Genomic DNA, 17929 nt, shown 5'->3' on the forward strand with positions numbered 1-17929 from the left:
CGGGTAGCCTAGTGGTTGAAGCGTTCGCTCATCACACTGAAGACCCGATTTCGATTCCCGACATGGGTTCAATGTGTGAAGCCAATTTATGGTGTCCCCCGCCATGATATTCCTGGAATATTGCTCAAAGCGGCCTAAAACCACACTCACTCACTCACTGTGACTAGACCCTCACCGTGGTTCAGTAGCAGAGCGTCCGCCCAGAGAACGGAAGGTTGGGGCTTCGATCCAGGGCCGCGTCACACCGATGACCAAAATATGGTATTTGTTGTTACCCTGTCTGGCATGCCTTGTATTCCAATTGCGTGGATCGATGCTCATGATGTCAAGCACTGGATTGTCTGGTCCAGACTCGATTATTCAGCTGGAATATTGCGGAGTGCGGCATTAAACAACAAACAAACAAACAAACAAACATCCTTCCGGGAGTCAAGGTCTGCATGCTGAGCAAGAAGTGATACCAGTGATCATGCTTGTGTAACTGGTATTGGCGTTTATATTTCTTGTGAATTTTATCGAAGTATTTCTTACTGCTTGGCAATTCTGCTTACACATTTTCTTCACTTGATTTACTCTAGATTTTTTATATGACTCCTCAGATTATCCAGGAGATGTGTTTGATATGCCTCGAAAATTATGGTGTTAAGCCGGCAGAACTTTGTCATTCTTTTAATCTTCACGTCTTTAATGGCAGGCTCTTTAATGATCAGAGAGGAGAGTTCAGTTGTGTAACACACAATAGAGCAAGTGTCGTTGATTATATTGTCATAGCGACTGATTTACAACATCCATAGTCAGAAGAACATTTGATTGCAAAGGCTCATTACCCTGGAGCCATGACATCTATATGCCTTGAAACACTTAATTGCTGTTATTTATTAGATGCTAATCCTATTTGTTAATCCCCATTTTTGTGTACATCGACTGTCTGCCATCCTGAACAGGATGTGCAAGTATGTCACTGATGATGTTTACATTTATATTTATATTTATTACTTACTAAATGTCAGGTGACCTTGGCTATATAAGCCTTGGTCACGAGAAGAGAGAAGGGGTTTGACTCTCTAACCAAGCAGACCTCTCTCCCACAGCCCAGAGTGTGTACCGACTCTCTGTGGCACCCTCAGTTATTTTCTAAGTATATTGTAAATTGTTAATTGTTCTTGTAAATAAAATTGTGATTAGTCTCCTGTGACTCTGGCTCTTTGCTGACTTATTCCCCAAGAAAACCAGCACGTCATTTGGAAGGTATTGTTCACCCAGAACAGTTCCATGATTATATGTTAGCTTCATCATCCCTGTTTGTCCATGTAACTAACTTTGGTATTGGTACAAGAGATAATTCATGCCACTTTCCATTACGCTGCAGTCTTTATCTAGATTTTAACTGTTTATATGAACCTGTTTGTAAATTGCCACAAAATGATCTTCCGCAAGATGTCAGTACTGAGCCATGTAAATGGTACAAGTATGTCTGGAGTAGAGACTCTGGTAACACTTTCTTTGATAATTTTAAAGCTGGCTTTTATGATATTAAATCTGCACTATGTGATATGATTGATACTAATGTAGAGAGTGCTCTAGTTCATATAGTTAATATTATTCAATGTGCTGCTGACCATACCAAAAAGCTTTATACACAATTCCGCAAACCATTAAAATTATGTCAGCCACCATGGTGGGACCAAGATCTTGAAAACTTGAAACATGATAAGTATGCTGCTCTCAGAGCCCATAGAGACCACAATGTTGATCTAGACCGCTTTTGATACATTAGACGCTTGTTTAAGAAAAGTTTCAATTCCAAAAAGGAGCAGTATCTACAAACTCAGAGGGACAAATTAGTCGCAGCTAGATCTGACCCAAGTCTTTTCTGGAAAATCATTAAAGAAAACAAATTTGGTAACACAATTTCTGAAAATATTTCATGCCAGCAATGGTTTGACCATTTTAGATCACTTTTATCCACTGACAATAGCACCCAGTATCCACTCTATGATGATTCTGCCCCCTCTGCCTCCGATAGTTTAAACCATCCGATCTCTGAACAAGAAGTATTATCCCACATAAAAAATCTACAAATCCCCAGGTCCAGATGGCATACCAAATGAATTTATTAAATCCTGCAGTAACCTTCTTGCACCTATTCTCACCAAGATTTTTAATCAAATATTCTCTACTGGTTCCTTCCCATCTTCATGGGGTAAGAGTATAATCTGTCCATTATATAAATCTGGTGATAAATCAAATACAGACAACTACAGAGGAATATCTCTTATAGTTACTTTATGCAAGGTTTTTACATCTATCCTAAACAGCATATTACAGCAATGGTGTGACACCAATAACATCCTCAGTGAAGCTCAGGCTGGTTTTAGAACTGACTATTCTACTATTGACCATATTTTTACATTACAAGCTATTACAACAAAATATTCTGGCAAAAAGAAGGGAAGATTTTACTGCCTCTTTATTGATTTTTCGAAAGCTTCCGACACTGTAAAACATGATGTTCTGTTAGATTCAATGAAGAAAGTAGGTATATCGGGTCCTATTTATAATGTCCTAGTTTCCATGTACAGTGGTTTATCAGCCTGTGTAAGATCAGCCAAAGGTTTATCTCAAGTGTTTCCATGTAATGTAGGTACTCGCCAAGGTTGTGTCTTAAGCCCACAAGTGTTCTTAATTTTGATTAATAATTTGTCCACAGTATTTGAGGAATTAAGCGTTAAAGGTATTCATATTTCTCCTGATATAGATAATTTATGTGCTCTTCTTTTTGCTGATGATGTTTCTGCTCTCTCAGATAGTTGTGCCCAGCTTCAAAAGAAAATTAATGCTTTGGAATTATTTTGTAATAAAATAGGCATGCAAATTAACTTTAAAAAAACAAAAGTAATTGTATTTAGGCAAGGTGGCCATCTTCACAGTTATGAAATGTGGTTTTATCATGGTGAACCTATTGAAACTGTTTCAAGCTATAGATATCTTGGCTTCATGTTTACACCTAAGCTAGTATGGAGTAAGGCACAAACTACACTAGCATCCCGAGCCACCAAAGCAATTTTATCCATTAACTCTTTTCAAAGGAATATTGGTAATATCACTTGTACAGATCTGTTTAAGGTTTTTGACTCTATGGTCACCCCCATCTTAACCTATGGCTCTGAAATTTGGGGTACTTGCTATTGTAAAAAAATCGAATCTGTCCAAATCGCCTCTTGTAAGCATTATTTAAAAGTAAACAAATCAACCTGCTCAAATATGGTTTAAGGGGAATGTGGGAGGTTTCCTTTACAACTCACTTACATGACTAAAGTAATTAAATATTGGTGCAGGCTCTTACATCTACAACCCCACAGATTACCTTCCCAATGCTATTTAATGCTTAAATCTTGAGATGATGTTGGGTGGGTAACTTGGGCGACTAAAGTTAGAAATATTTTATTCCAATTTGGGGTTGGTTTTGTGTGGCTCAATCAAGAGGTGGGTGACTCTAAAGCTATTATTCTCCATTTTAAGCAAAGGCTCAAAGATAAATTACAGCAATTCTGGAGTGCTTCTGTAAACTCTTCTCCAAAATGTGATCTTTATAAGCATTTCAAATCCATGTTAAATGTTGAAAGGTACTTGTCATGTCCACTCCCTACCCATTTAAGAATTGTTTTTACTAAATTCAGATGTTCAAATTTTAAAATAGCTTTAGAAACTGGCAGATATAGTAAAACAGACCGTTCACTCAGATTCTGTAACTACTGTAGTAGTAAGGGAGTTCATGTAATTGAGGATGAATTCCATGTACTCTTTAATTATAATTTATATTCTGCCCTAAGACAAAAATACCTTGTTAATCTTCCTATGCCTACTCATTACAGTAATTCTCATGTAATAAATATTCTTAGTAATTATAATGAGCAAACATTATTTCTAGTTTGTAAATTCTTATATTATGCTCACAAAATAATTAATGATAAATTCTGTGCCCTGTAAATGTCATGCTCACATGTCTGTATTTTGGGCCATTGGCCTTTCAATGAATAAACATGTCTGTCTGTCTGTCTGTCTGTCTGTCATTTGATTTGTACATTAATGTACGGAAGCGTAGTAGGGCAACGGTGAATTTTTTGTGTGTCTAAGTATCTCCTACATAGGACTTACTATCTCTTACGTAGGACTTAGTATGGCCTAGAATCACTATCTCCTACATAGTCCTACGTAGGAGATAGTGATTCTAGGCCATACTAAGTCCTACGTAGGAGATAATAAGTCCTACGTAGGAGATACTTAGACAAAAAAAAAATTCACCGTGGCCTTACTACGCTTCCGTACATTAAATCCCTGTGGTTTCCATTGTCAGTGTCTAAAGTATTATTTTTCTTATTTAAATCCACTATACCTGAAAATGAAAGTGAACCTTTGGGATGGTGTGACGTGGAACTGATGTAGGTCCATTGGTGATTTCAGTGATAGTTTCAACAGTGAATTCTGAGAATGATAACGGTTCATGTGGCACCAACATGGGGCCGATCACAGACTTCCCTTGTGGTGTCACATATGTGAAGATTCTGGGGTATAGGTCTTCAGCAACCCATGCTTGCCGTAAAAGGCGACTATGCTTGTCGTAAGAGGCGACTAACGGTGTCGGGTGGTCAGGCTCGCTGACTTGGTTGATGCATGTCATCGATTCCAATTGCGTGGGTCGATGCTCATGATATTAATAACTGGATTGTCTTCGTCCAGACTCTATTATTTACAAACCGCTGTAATTTAGTCGGAATATTGCTGAGTGCGGCGTTAAAAAATCAACCAACCAAATCACGTATGTGAAGTTATTTATTCCAATTCTTCCATTTTCAACTCGTATACCTATTAGCATAAGAATTTTCTTTAAAATGGATTATTATTCTGCTGGGGAATGATTGAGGAGTTTGGTTTTATCACAGCTTTCTTTTTTTTTTTTTTTGATTAACGCCGCGCTCAGCAATATTCCAGCTACATGCCCGCGCCCTGTAAATAATAGATCTTGACCAGGGAATTGACTTGGGAAACGATGACATACATCGACCAAGTGAGCATATTCAAGGGCAATAATCGAGTCTGGACCAGACAATCCAGTGAGTGACAACATGAGCATCTATCCACGCAATTGAGATCAATGACATGTATCAACCAAGTCAGCGAGCCTGACCACCCGATCCCATTAGTCGCCTCTTACGACAAGCATGGGTTGCTGAAGTGAGTGAGTTGGGTTTAACGCTGCTTTGAACAGTATTCCAGTTGTAGCACGGTGTCAGCTTGATGTCGGAGGAAAACCTGAAGTGATGCAGGTCTCTGACGCGTACCAATTTGATGAAACCCAAGAGCATGGTTATGGTGCTGACAAACCTAGAAAGATTCGGGGCGAATGGGCAGTCGAACCCACAATCATAAGTTTCCGGCGTGTCCAAGGGACGCAACTCTGCACAGCGAATCGCGGCTCCTTAGACGACTGGGCCACCTGTGCCCCCTTTCCCTGATGCAGGGATTGCATATGCATAAATGACCATCATGTAAGTTTAGTAATCAGAATAAATCTGAATTCAACAGGTTCTAATAGTTTTTATGCTTCCCTACTGTCCTTGGAACGGCAGACCAATGTCGTCGTCAGTGTGCGAGAGTCTGCGTCAGTCATGGCGTCACGTTGAACGATTTCTGTTGACTTTTTCAAATAAGTAGCTAATCATTAATTCTTCAATTCTTGCGATGATATATTCTCACTAATCTGAGCTAATGTATGCAACAAATTCACGAATGAATCTCTCCGAAGTTTGCTTTATTTATATTTTCAAACGAGAAGGCCTACTGGAAGGTTTTAGAGCACAGGGTTTGGTTTCACAACCGTTTGTATTGGAGACTTAGACAATTTGTCAACTGATTTTTTTTAATGATATGATGAGTGAGTTTAACGCGACTTTTAACAGTGTTCGAGTCATATCACGGCGTGTCACCTTAATGTGGGAGGAAAGCCCGAAGCGATGCAGGTCTCAGACATTTACCCTTTGGCGAATTGCTACGCCTTGGGCAACTGGGCCATCCGTGCCCCCAATCGAGTCTTGAACAGGTGATCGTGTGAGTGATACTGGTGAGGTGAAATGGGGTTTAACGTCGGGATCATGACACACATACAGCGACGGGCGTGGTGTTTGTTGGTGCCCTTGTACGGACAATGCCGGTGTTATAGTACTCCGGTTACATGTAACAGCGACTTAACAATTATCGAGTCTTGAGAGATGTTTGTTTGTTGGTTTGTTGTTTAACGATGCACTCAGCAATATTCCAGCTATATGACGGCGGTCTGTAAATAATTGAGTCTGGACCAGACAATCCAGTGATTGACATCATCAGCATCGATCTACGCAATTGGGATACGATGACATGCATCAACCACAGCGAGCCTGACCATTCAATCCGGTTAGCCGCCTCCTACAAGCATAGTCTTCTCTTACAGCAAGCATGGGTTGCTGAAGACCTATTCTAACACAGGTTCTTCACAGGTACCGAGATACCATGCCGCAGTTTAACATTTATATAAGGACTTGGTGCAGACCACGTACCGTAGTTTAGTATGATGTGGCCGGGGATCGAACCCCCGACCTGCGCTCTCACCACTAGACCACTGAGGCGTTCACCGATTGATACAAGTGACATTCAGACACTATATGATCAGCCCTCAAGGACATCATGCCCCCTTTATTTGAACACTGAGAAGTACATGACGCCCTTGTGAGTGAGTGGATATTGTTTTGCACCGCTTATAGCAATATCACGGCTGGGGACACCGGAAAATGGGCTTCACACATTGTACCCATGTGGGAAATCGAACGGCGTGACAAGGTGAGGTTAGATGGGGTTTAACGTCGTGTCCAAGAGTATTGCACTTATATAGCGACGTGCATGTACGAGTGTCTGGCTGGCTAGTCCGAACTAATGCGGGTTATATGGTGCTAGCCCACTGAGATACCATTGAGGACCGATTGCAACCACAAGGTGAGGTGAAATTGGGTTTAACGTCGCGTCCAAGATTATTGCACTTACATAGTGACGTGCATGTACGTGTGTGTGTGTGTGTGTGTGTGTGTGTGTGCTAGTCCAGACTGATGCCGATTTATAGTGCTAGCCCACTGAGATACCATGCTGCAGTTTAACATGAATACCCCACTCAGACACAGTATACTGACTCCAAGTCGACCAGTCCTTGTTTTAGCCCTTAAATGCCAAGCGCCAGACAGGGTAACAACAAGTACCATCTTTTAACGTCTTTTGGTATGACGCGGCCGGGGATGGAGCCCCGGACCTTCCACTCTCCCGGTGGACGCTCTACCACTAGACCACGAAGGCGGTTCCAACCACAAGGCTGGTTACAGGAGAGTGTGTAAGGCTGAACAGAGGGCATTAATCTTAATATCAGTGAAGATTCCGGGGTAAAATAGGTCCTCAGCAACCCATGCTTGACGTAAAAGGCGACTAACGAGATCGGGTGGTCAGGCTCGCTGACTTGCTTTATGCATGTCATCGTATCCGTATTGCGTGGTTCGATGCTCGTGATATTGATCACTGGATTGTCTGGGCCAGACTCGATTATTTACAGACCGCCGTCGTATAGCTGGAATATTGCCGAGTGTGGCGTTAAACAACAAACCAATCAACCAAGTATCCATGCTTCTTTTGAGATAAGCTAAGTAAATATAAAGACAACAACAAAGACAAATTGCAAGCGATGTAGCTTGTTTACTGCCAGACAGGTGACACTACAGACTCAGGATAGGAAACCATGGTCTAAGGGAGGTAACCCATGGTCAAAGGGAGATAACCTCGCAGACAGATGCTTCAGATAAGATGGCGGGGCCTGGCGTAAGGCAATGAACTCAGAGTAAATATAAATTTATATCTTAAAATGATGGCTATTAACATGTACAGTGAGTGAGTGAGTTAAAAGTTAAGATATAAACATAATGATGGATAAAAGAAGGCTAATATCTCACAAATAGCTTTGTCTAAAAGTATTAAACAAGATTAAATACAGGCTCAACAATGTCCATTGTAAAATGATTAAAACCAAAAATATAAAGTCAGAAACAGGATACCTAGTACTTCATATTTTCCCTATCAATGCGTATTTCCTTAACACAATTTCAATTCTTCAAACATGATTACTTGTCAACTTCTTTTAACCATTTTATCAAAATGTCTAAGTTCACTTTCTTTGCACTAAATGACAAACAGTTCCTCTGAAACTATATTTAATTCTTTCACTTTCCAAATTACATCTCAGATTCTATGAAACATGATTCAGTCATATAATTTCAATTGTGAAAAACGCCAACTCCTAACCGGTCCAGAAAACACTTTGGGTTATACAAAATGTTTAATATTACCATGTAATCTTGAGTTGTAGAGAATTAACACTTGCATATAGTTTTTCCATTTCAAAGACAATACTTCTTTATTCCTTCCAAGATGGACTTCAATTTAACAAATTCACACCTCTAGGGTCAGTAAGCTGACCTTTCAGAACATGGAAGTCTTGACACAAGAGTGAAGTCAAAATCCACTGCAATTATCAGATTTCCACTGGAGGAACCAGTCTGGACCCTTACAGGCCGAGGGAAGGTTCTTGAAAATTCCACAAATTTTAAACAGTAATGAAAACATTAATTGATCAAAATGGGACAATTGTCTGTTTTTCTTGACAGTGCTGAAACACTGATGCAATTCCGATCATCAGAACCCAGTGTAATCTTGGAATCTCTAAATCCAGTGTTGTCCTCACATCACTATAATGGATGCGAGCTACATTTACTAAAACACAACTTTGTGTTGCCATGGTGACAAGACTTGCAATACATTTTCAACCTTATCTGAGATGTGATGACAGTCAACTGACGACCATCATTACTTTAATCTGTAAAATCAGTTTGTTTTTTATCTCGGGTAAGTTTTAATGAGAATAAAATTATAAAATAATTAAAAACTTTCCAAATGGGCTAAAACAAAGACAGATAACCTCATTGAATAGGTACCGCTTGGGGTAAAGTGGTAGGCTCCGCATTTTCATAGTTCATCTTTAAAAACCTTTCCTCAACACACACGTCAATATTTGACTGAAACAAGTCACACAGCTTGACTGGGTGTATTCCATCTTAAGTACATATGAGTCTACGTCTGATTATTGACTTTCTGGAAATATAATGCTTGTTCTCCAAGTGCTGCTTGTCATACAGAAATTGCAATACCATTTTGCTAATCAAAGTATATTTATGATCACATTTTAAAAAATCTTCATAAGCACACAACTTTATTCTAAAATCTGTTCATTCTAAAAACTGGTTGCTTGATGGGAGTCATCCCCACATATCAGGGGCATTTTATCCCAGTGGTCCAATAACAACCTTGGGCAACATCAGTTACCTTTCATGACACATCACAAAGCAATACAGGAATTCTCAACAATTCTTGGAAATTAGTAACGCTTCTAGACAACTCAAATATTTCTTAAGTATCTGAATCCGTTCAAATTTAAGTTTTTTTCCCACTGAAAAAGGCACATTAGGAAATCAAATACGTTATTCTTAAAAATCAATATCTGACTTTATCTTAAAAAAATTTCAATATTGCATTGTCATTTCATAATTCAAAATCTCTATAATTGGAAAAGGGCAAGGGCGAACGAGATATTAATTGATGGAATTGTGAACTTCAATTTCGAATCTTTGAAAAACATTTTCCAGGAATTCAATATACTGTTATGAGACTTGTGAAAAGTGTCTTTAAAGACATTGGCCCCAAACCAAATGAGAACATGAGGACAACACAACTGTATTGAAGTGCCGCACATTGGAGAAACGAAATTACAAATGTCCTTTTCTGCGAGGAACCTGTTGTTTTGTGATGCTTACATCGGAAGCTTAGTGAGGCTGAAACCAAGTGGAACAGATAGTCTGTGATGAGGGGCGCTATTGTCTTAACCCTTGGCACTTCACACAGCAAACACGTTTTTCTGGGAATTGTACGATATGAAACAAAGGCGGAGGAATCATTGAGTAACCAAGGATACCGGAGACACTGAAATGCCCTTTGAAATGTAGGACTCCAATCTATGGCATGTGTCTTATCTATGGCCAGTTATTGGCAGACATTGCAGCACTCTCCCTTTGCTATTATATTAAGTCTTCAGTTAAGAATGAAGATGGCGACATGAAAACAGCGTTGAATGTGTCAATGTCCTTCGCTGTTGTGGGTTTGCCACGGGAAGAATTACCAACTAAAAACAATGGCCACAACTTGTTAATCAGCCTCTGATCAGAGTCCTGCCATAGATGCTTGTCTTACATATACACCGAGGATTCAACGAAACGCATCCTTCGGGAATCTAAAAACAAAAAACTTTCACTGTTCTGACCTTCCAAAATGGTCACATAATTGTATATGAATTTTGAAAAGAAAGAAATTCAGTATTTTCTGTGAAGTTTATTGTACTGGTAAGTTTGGGGTTTTTTCTTAATGAACATAAAATATGTATTATTTGTCCAAATGTAAGAAAGCATTTTGACTATTAGGAAGATTTAACCACCAAAGCATGCGAGAAGAAACGATCACATATGGTCATGCTTTTATTTCATCAGTATGTATGCCTTAAATTAGTCCACGTCGTACAACATAATATATCACCCTAGCCAAGCCCCATTCTAGAGAAAAGATTCTGTCATCAAATTTTAAAGTCGCCCACCCAATTGGTGTGAGAAAGGACAGATTGGGGTCACAGGTCAAGGACAGATTGTGGTCACAGGTCAAGGACAGATTGAGGGCGAAGGTCAAGCTACAAGTAGTGAACAAGTAGCAGCAACTAGGTCACATGACAATGTGCTGGGCGTGGTACAATCCACACAAGTCTGGGACTGCATACATACATTGGTCAATCACAATTGACGGCAACTCAATAGCAGCGCATTTTTGGAGGACTATTGAAATATAACAGGATCCTGGGCATTGTTCTAAAGTAATCTTAGAGGCAATGTCTTAGAGGTGAGGCCATCTTGAGACTCTTAATGTAAGGGAGTTACGATCATCTTAGAGCTGAGGCCATTTTGAGACTCTTAATGTAAGGGAGTTACGATCATCTTAGAGCTGAGGCCATTTTGAGACTCTTAATGTAAGGGAGTTACGATCATCTTAGTGCTGAGGCCATCTTGAGACTCTTAATGTAAGGGAGTTACGATCATCTTAGAGCTACGGCCATCTTCGTTAGTGCAAGGGATCCAAGATAAACAGACAGAGCCATTATTAACCTGATATGCCCTATAACGCACAGACAGTCTGTCAGCCAAGGGAGACAACTCTACTGGTAAAGTTAACTCCCTTGGAGCCTTGGGATCAATGTCAGGGACGTTCACAATTTTGAAACATCTTCATTTCCACAAACATGTAGAAAGGATCCAATACAAAGTTGAACTTCGTTAACAAAATGGCAGATTGAGAAATGTGTAAGGATGTATGCATGCTGACCCAGCTTGTTATGGTGCCCGACCCTGGTCTTGGCGTAACGCGACAATGTTTATGCAAATATGCGTGCTGATGGTCATGTTTGTTTGTCAACGATGTTGCACGACCTTGACCTGCTGCGGAGTGGCTGTGTATAAGGCTACGTTCCTAGCTACGACATTGGGAGACTATATACAAGTAGTAGGCAAACATCATCAATCTCCGCTTCACGGAACCCTTCAGCTCCAAGCTTGCCCAAATTTATTACGATTTTTGAGATGAGACGTAAGATAGACATCTAATACTGCAAGAAAGAGCACATTGTTTGTTGATGATTAATGAAAGTCTTTATTTTCTGATTAAGGCAGTGCTATGAAATGTTTAAGCTAGGTTGAACCATAAAGTTGGTTAATGTGCAGGGATTTATCCAGTTTCATCGACTTGAGGATAAAAATGTTTCTCTGCTCTAAATTCAAAGATGTGTCATGTCTTTGAAAATTATGGAAATTGTTGAAGAGATGTCACTGTGAATTTTATCATTTAAGCTGAGAAATGAAAAGAATGACATTTCAATTGGGAATTTTGAAAAAACAAATGGGATAATTTACCAGATTTTAAGAAAAACAGTATCTCTGAAACATGAAAGGCAAATCCCTGACAATAGATACAGGAAAAGTAGAGAGAGATTTCACATCAAGCTTGGAACTAAACGCTTAACGGGAGCGCAGATCATCACAGCGATGTCTGCCTACTGTAACATATTGTTTGCCTGGCACCTACTTGGGCCCAACCTTTCAATCTTAAATAATAAATAGTCACATTATAGCATACTTCAGTACCAATTTACACATTCTGTTTGTATCAAGCATAATATACAAGCAGTAGAATGACGGTCTTCCACACACAGGGGGTCTGAGACCGTCATTCTTCAAACCCACACTTGCTGTCGGAGCCCTTCCTCTATCCCGGACGGGGTGCTCCGGTCGCAGGATGCTCCGGACGCAGGATGCTCCGTTCCTTATGTACACTATGTACAATTATATTGGAGGAACCGACCCCAGTGGTGACTAGCATATATACGCTGTTCGGGAGTTGTCGCACTCTGAAGGATTATCATGTGGGAAGGTGCTGTAGCAGTCCATACCCTGCCCACATGAGAATATATACAATGAATGTGTGTCCAGCTTATAAATGAATCAATTGATTTGGCATTGGTCCGACATGTTTCTGTATGTCGGGAAGACCTGTGTCTTCTTTCACAGCCTTTCTCCATTCGTGGGGATTGTCTTGCCGTGAGGACCTCACCGCTGAATAACACTACACTCGGAAAGGGTGATGCCGTTCTGCTGGAACAATTCTACAAAATTTTGGCTGACACGTTTGTTGCATATGGGCACACGAAATGTCAGTATTGCCCGTCTTGGTTCACGCTGGTAATGTAAGGAATTTTTTGTCAGACTAACAATGTCACAGAATCTTCTTTTTCTCTTGCTTTACTCATTCAAGGCCAGCACAAGCCCGATCTGTCTGTTGGAGAGTCTGTGTCGGATATCCAGTCAAACCTGAACTGTCTGCAATAGTATGTGTCGGATATCCAGTCAAGCTTGATCTGTCTGTTGGAGAGTCCGCGTCAGATGTCCAGTCAAGCTTGATCTGTCTGTTGGAGAGTCCGTGTCTGATATCCAGTCAAGCCCGATCTGTCGGTTGGAGAGTCTGTGTCGGATATCCAGTCAAACCTGAACAGTCTGGGATAGTACGTGTCGGATATCCAGTCAAGCGTGATCTGTCTGGGATAGTCCGTGTCGGATATCCAGTCAAGCTTGATCTGTTTGTTGGAGAGTCCGTGTCAGATATATCCAGTCAAACCTGAACTGTCTGTTGGAGAGTCCTAGTCGGATATCCAGTCAAGCTTGATCCGTCTGTTGGAGAGTCCGCGTCAGATATCCAGTCAAGCTTGATCCGTCTGTTGGAGAGTCCGCGTCAGATGTCCAGTCAAGCTTGACCTGTCTGTTGAAGAATCCGTGTCGGATATCCTGTCAAGCTTGATCTGTCTGTTGGAGAGTCTGTGTCGATATCCTGTCAATCTTGATCATTCTGTTGGAGAGTACGTGTCGGATATCCTGTCAAGCTTGATCCATCTGCGATAGTACGTGTCGGATATCCAGTCAATCTTGATCTGTCTGCGATAGTACGTGTCGGATATCCAGTCAATCTTGATCTGTCTGTTGGAGAGTCCGTGTCGGATATCCAGTCAATCTTGATCTGTCTGTTGGAGAGTCCGTGTCGGATATCCAGTCAATCTTGATCTGTCTGCGATAGTACGTGTCGGATATCCAGTCAATCTTGATCTGTCTGTTGGAGAGTCCGTGTCGGATATCCAGTCAAGCCTTATCTATCTGTTGGTGACAGTTCATGGTCAGATATCCAGTTCAAGAGGCACAAGCTCATCTGGGAGAGCTTGCTAGTTCCTTGTCATCACAGCCTGGACAGCACTGTTCAAGAATTTCCTGTGTTGCCACGAAGACATACGTAGCTCTCATTCACCGCATCAGTCCATAGCTCTGGTTCATCGCGTCAGTCCACAGCACTCTGTATATATTCCAAGACATATGCACATAGAGGATCCCTGTCACTCAACTTAGAGTTTCTACAACTGCAACGGTAGAATCTCCATTCCCCACCACCGTCATGTGGAGGCCGCTTTGAGGCGCGATCCCAGAGGGGAGTCAACCCCACCCCACCCCACCTACAGATGGCACACTATACAAACACACCTAGTCTCTTGCCAGACGTTAATGGCTGGCCACAGGGCTCTGTTGAACGCACACCCCCACCATGGGCGACTCCTCCCCCCTCTCCCCGGCACCGCCAGTCCGGTTGTGCTGACCCGTAGGGTCATGACTGGTCAGGGATGTGGGAGCAGCCGTGGATGTTAAAGCGTAGGGGAAGGCTGAGGGGGGCCATCCTGCTTGTTGACTGAACTGTCCATATTGTCCTGGCGATGAAGGGTACCCGGCCAACTGCATGTTCACCGAGCCTAGTTGGGTGGCCTCGAGGCTGTTTCCACTCGGATGATGATGAAGTGCGTGTACACTGCCGAGTTCACCTGAACCGGCTATGTTTGTAGCGGAAGACAATTCCGGTGGGGGCACGCCGCTGGGGGCGAAATTCGTGCGGGCACTGAAGCTACTTCTTTCTGGGTCTGAATAGAGTGTTCCGAGCATTAGATTCTGCTGGGATGTTCCGGTCGTCCCGCTGTGGACTGAGTGGCCAGACTGATGTAATGACGTGGTTGATGCCGACGATGAGGGTGAATGGTGATGATGCCGTTGATGTGAGTGGGAATGTGAATGCGACCCATTGCTATGGCGACCGTGGAGTTGGGATACCTCCGCACTAGCCCAGCTTGGCTGCTGTGCAAGTGGGTGATGGTGTGCAGCGTGGTGCGCGGTTGTCGTGACGACGGTCGGGCGGTGGTGGGGACTCTCACAATCCATAGTGGTGTAGCCTCCTCCTCCTCCCGCTCCAGTGGGCGCCCCCTGGTGGTGAGCCGCGGAGTGGGATGACTGCATGTGTAGATGTGGGTGGTGTTGGTGGGTGGGGTCCGACCGCGCCCGACCACTTGACTGGCTCAAACTCACTAGAAAGTAGAGACAACATGGTTTAGATAATGATGCTGAACACAAGACAAACAGTAGAGGACAATGAGAAGAGTTCCTGATAAACAGTTTCACCTCTGAGAACATTAGCCTATGCAATGTGATTTAAAATAAATGTTTTGAGTTTTTGTGATAATTTGGGCAAAGAAATATTACTCAAATTTTAAAATTTGTTTAATAAATGACCAAAACAATCAAATAAAAAGACTCTATTTGATTTCAAATCCAAATAAAAATTTAGAAAAAGAGTTACCCCCCTTTGACCCATGATTCCATCTTTTGTTATTACTCCCATAAAAGCACGAAAGTATAAAAATTTATCAATTTATCAAAATTGTTGCATGTGCATTGCACAACCATGTTAAAAACGTTTGATGTACCTTGACCAGAACAGTACACAATGAACATCGTTGAAGATAAGGTCAAAATGGAGGCGCTCGCAGACAAAATTACGAAAACATTTCAATGCGACGTTGTCTGTTTATCAGGAACTTGTATGAAGGAAAGGAGTGGACCGTGGCGGCAGCAGAACAAAAGCATGAAGCAAACAGGAGGAGTCAGTTTAAATTCTCTAACTTGCTATAAACTCACCATAACTATATCAGATCATGAATGCCATTACTTTGTGATTTTCTTCTATTTTCCTGAAAGAATATTTTCAATAGTTTTCACCAGGCCAGATATATAAACCAAACATATACCAAAAGTTAAGGTCGTAAAATTTGTTAGAATAAATTACGTTATCATTTTGTTATTGTCAGAGAATTTGGTTTAAATAGTTCTACGAAGGGATTAACGTAATATAAGACATCGGAATCCAACGTGTTAACAGAGAAGACTACAACTTAAAACAAAAAACACAGAAATGAAGAGGATGGATACTTGGATGTGTTGATGAAAGGAATAATGGAAAGAAATGGAACTGCAGACAGTTGGTGTGACAGACAAAAAGTCTCAATAAGGCATCACAAACGCAGCGCAATATCCTCACTTATTACTTCATCTTTTCTTATCATTTACCCAATCTCATTAAAATCAGATCTTAGTTCTCGCTACCGCTAAACAAAGATCTGAGGACATCCCATTACGGGTCACGTCAGACTGACCCTGCGCGATCTTTGACCGACCAATGGAATGACCAATCAGAAGGCAGCTTTCTCGTGCTTTACGGCACAAATTTCAAATTGGCAACTACGCTTCGAAACATATGTTAACAAATTTTCGAATACAAATTTGAAACCTGAACAAAAAAAGCATTCTGGCATGGCTACTAGATGGTCTAGATTGTGAGGCTTCAGTCGTTAAACCAGTAATTATCTTTCGGAATACCCCATGTTAAAGTTTTCAAGATTGCATGATTAGAAATCACATTCCGACTGTCACTTTCATAGTGTGGTAAGCGACGCACTGATTGGTCGGATGAAAGGTCGTTCTGACGTGACCCCTAATGGGATGTCTTCAGATCTTTGTTTAGCGGTAGCGAGAACTAAGGTCTGATTTTAATGAGATTGACCATTTACCAGAAGACAATTGCTTGTTTGATCCGAGGTCTGAAGAAAATGTAAGTAAAAGGGCCCAAATTGGAATTAAAACGTTGCCAAGTCATGTTCTAATACCAAATGTTTTGGCTTTTCCGAGACTTGTGTTTCAGTAATAACAAACAAACAACAAGGCAAGGCTTCAATGTTTAGCTTTACATGTTTGCATTGAATGAAATATCAAAATACTTTGAATTAAGAAACAATACCGTTGTATTTATTGATTTGTGTTGCACTTATTGATTTGTACTGTGTATATTGATTGATGCTGCATTTACCGATTGGTACTGCAATTATTGATTTGCACTTTATTCATTGATTGGTACTGTCTTTATTGATTCCTATTGATTGATTTGTGCTTTTTTTGTTGACTTGTATTTTAAGTCCCCTGAAAAGGTAACACCGACAGATGGTTAACCTGAAGACCCATTAACTCCCCACAAACTTAAGGAATCAAAGACTTTTATCTGACATAAAACTGCTCCGTAATAATTGCTGCATCAATATTTGGGATAACACTTTCTTAGTAAAGTACAGATTCTCATACTTTTTTTGGTTGAGTCCCATCCGGGATTCGAACCCACACTGCCAGAGTGAGGCACCTAATCGCCAGAAGAGGGAAAAAAAGTACGAGAATCTGTACTTTACAAATAAAGTGTTGTCCAAATATAACATTTATTAAACACAAGGCATGGCAAGTCAGCAAGAACATTGGTCAATCTCTCAAGGAAATGACACAATGTGTGTCGGAAATATTCTCGAGTTGATCAGATATTAAAACTGCATTTGTGACACCGGTCTTCGAAGTCATTGTTAATAATTGTTTTAGCTGAAAGAGAAACACATGCAGAAACTATAAATTCTAATCCTGCGATGAAAACAGGCTGGAATTTGAATTAAATTTGAATTTTCTCAAATAACCGACTAAAACACACAAGCTCTAAAATGAGCTTGACAACGTCTGTTCCTAGCTGACAGCCAACACCAACGTTCCTACACCACCACAAGTCCTTCTCAAACACCTTGGAAATCTTGGAACAAATAAACCCAAAAGGTGAAACGAACATTCTGCCATATTTCATTCTATTATTGGAAGCATAAATGAAGCATAAATTAATTAAAAACCATACACTTAGCGTGCTAGACAAAAAAATAATATTTCTAAACCATAAATTGACATTTTCTCCATTGTTTGTTGAAATAGGGGCACGGGTG

At 40.8% G+C, this 17929-nt stretch overlaps 1 protein-coding gene across 6 annotated transcripts in view; it reads right to left on the minus strand.

Moving 5' to 3' along the window:
* Nucleotides 1–14252: 14252 nt before the first annotated feature.
* The window catches only part of LOC139458399 (dual specificity tyrosine-phosphorylation-regulated kinase 1A-like), a 92306-nt gene continuing 88629 nt past the window's right edge, over nucleotides 14253–17929 (minus strand). For 5 of the 6 annotated variants that reach the window (XM_071239824.1, XM_071239821.1, XM_071239820.1 and 2 more), the window contains exon 9: nucleotides 14253–15157. In XM_071239824.1, coding sequence (XP_071095925.1) covers nucleotides 14310–15157 — 848 coding nt within the window. In that variant the 3' untranslated portion in view covers nucleotides 14253–14309. Of the gene's footprint in view, nucleotides 15158–15767; nucleotides 15821–17929 lie in introns of all 6 variants that reach the window. The other variant, XM_071239825.1, reaches the window with a different exon arrangement.

Source organism: Haliotis cracherodii, unplaced genomic scaffold, assembly GCF_022045235.1.
Source record: "Haliotis cracherodii isolate W230 unplaced genomic scaffold, xgHalCrac1.p SCAF_12, whole genome shotgun sequence".
Taxonomy (NCBI): domain Eukaryota; kingdom Metazoa; phylum Mollusca; class Gastropoda; order Lepetellida; family Haliotidae; genus Haliotis; species Haliotis cracherodii.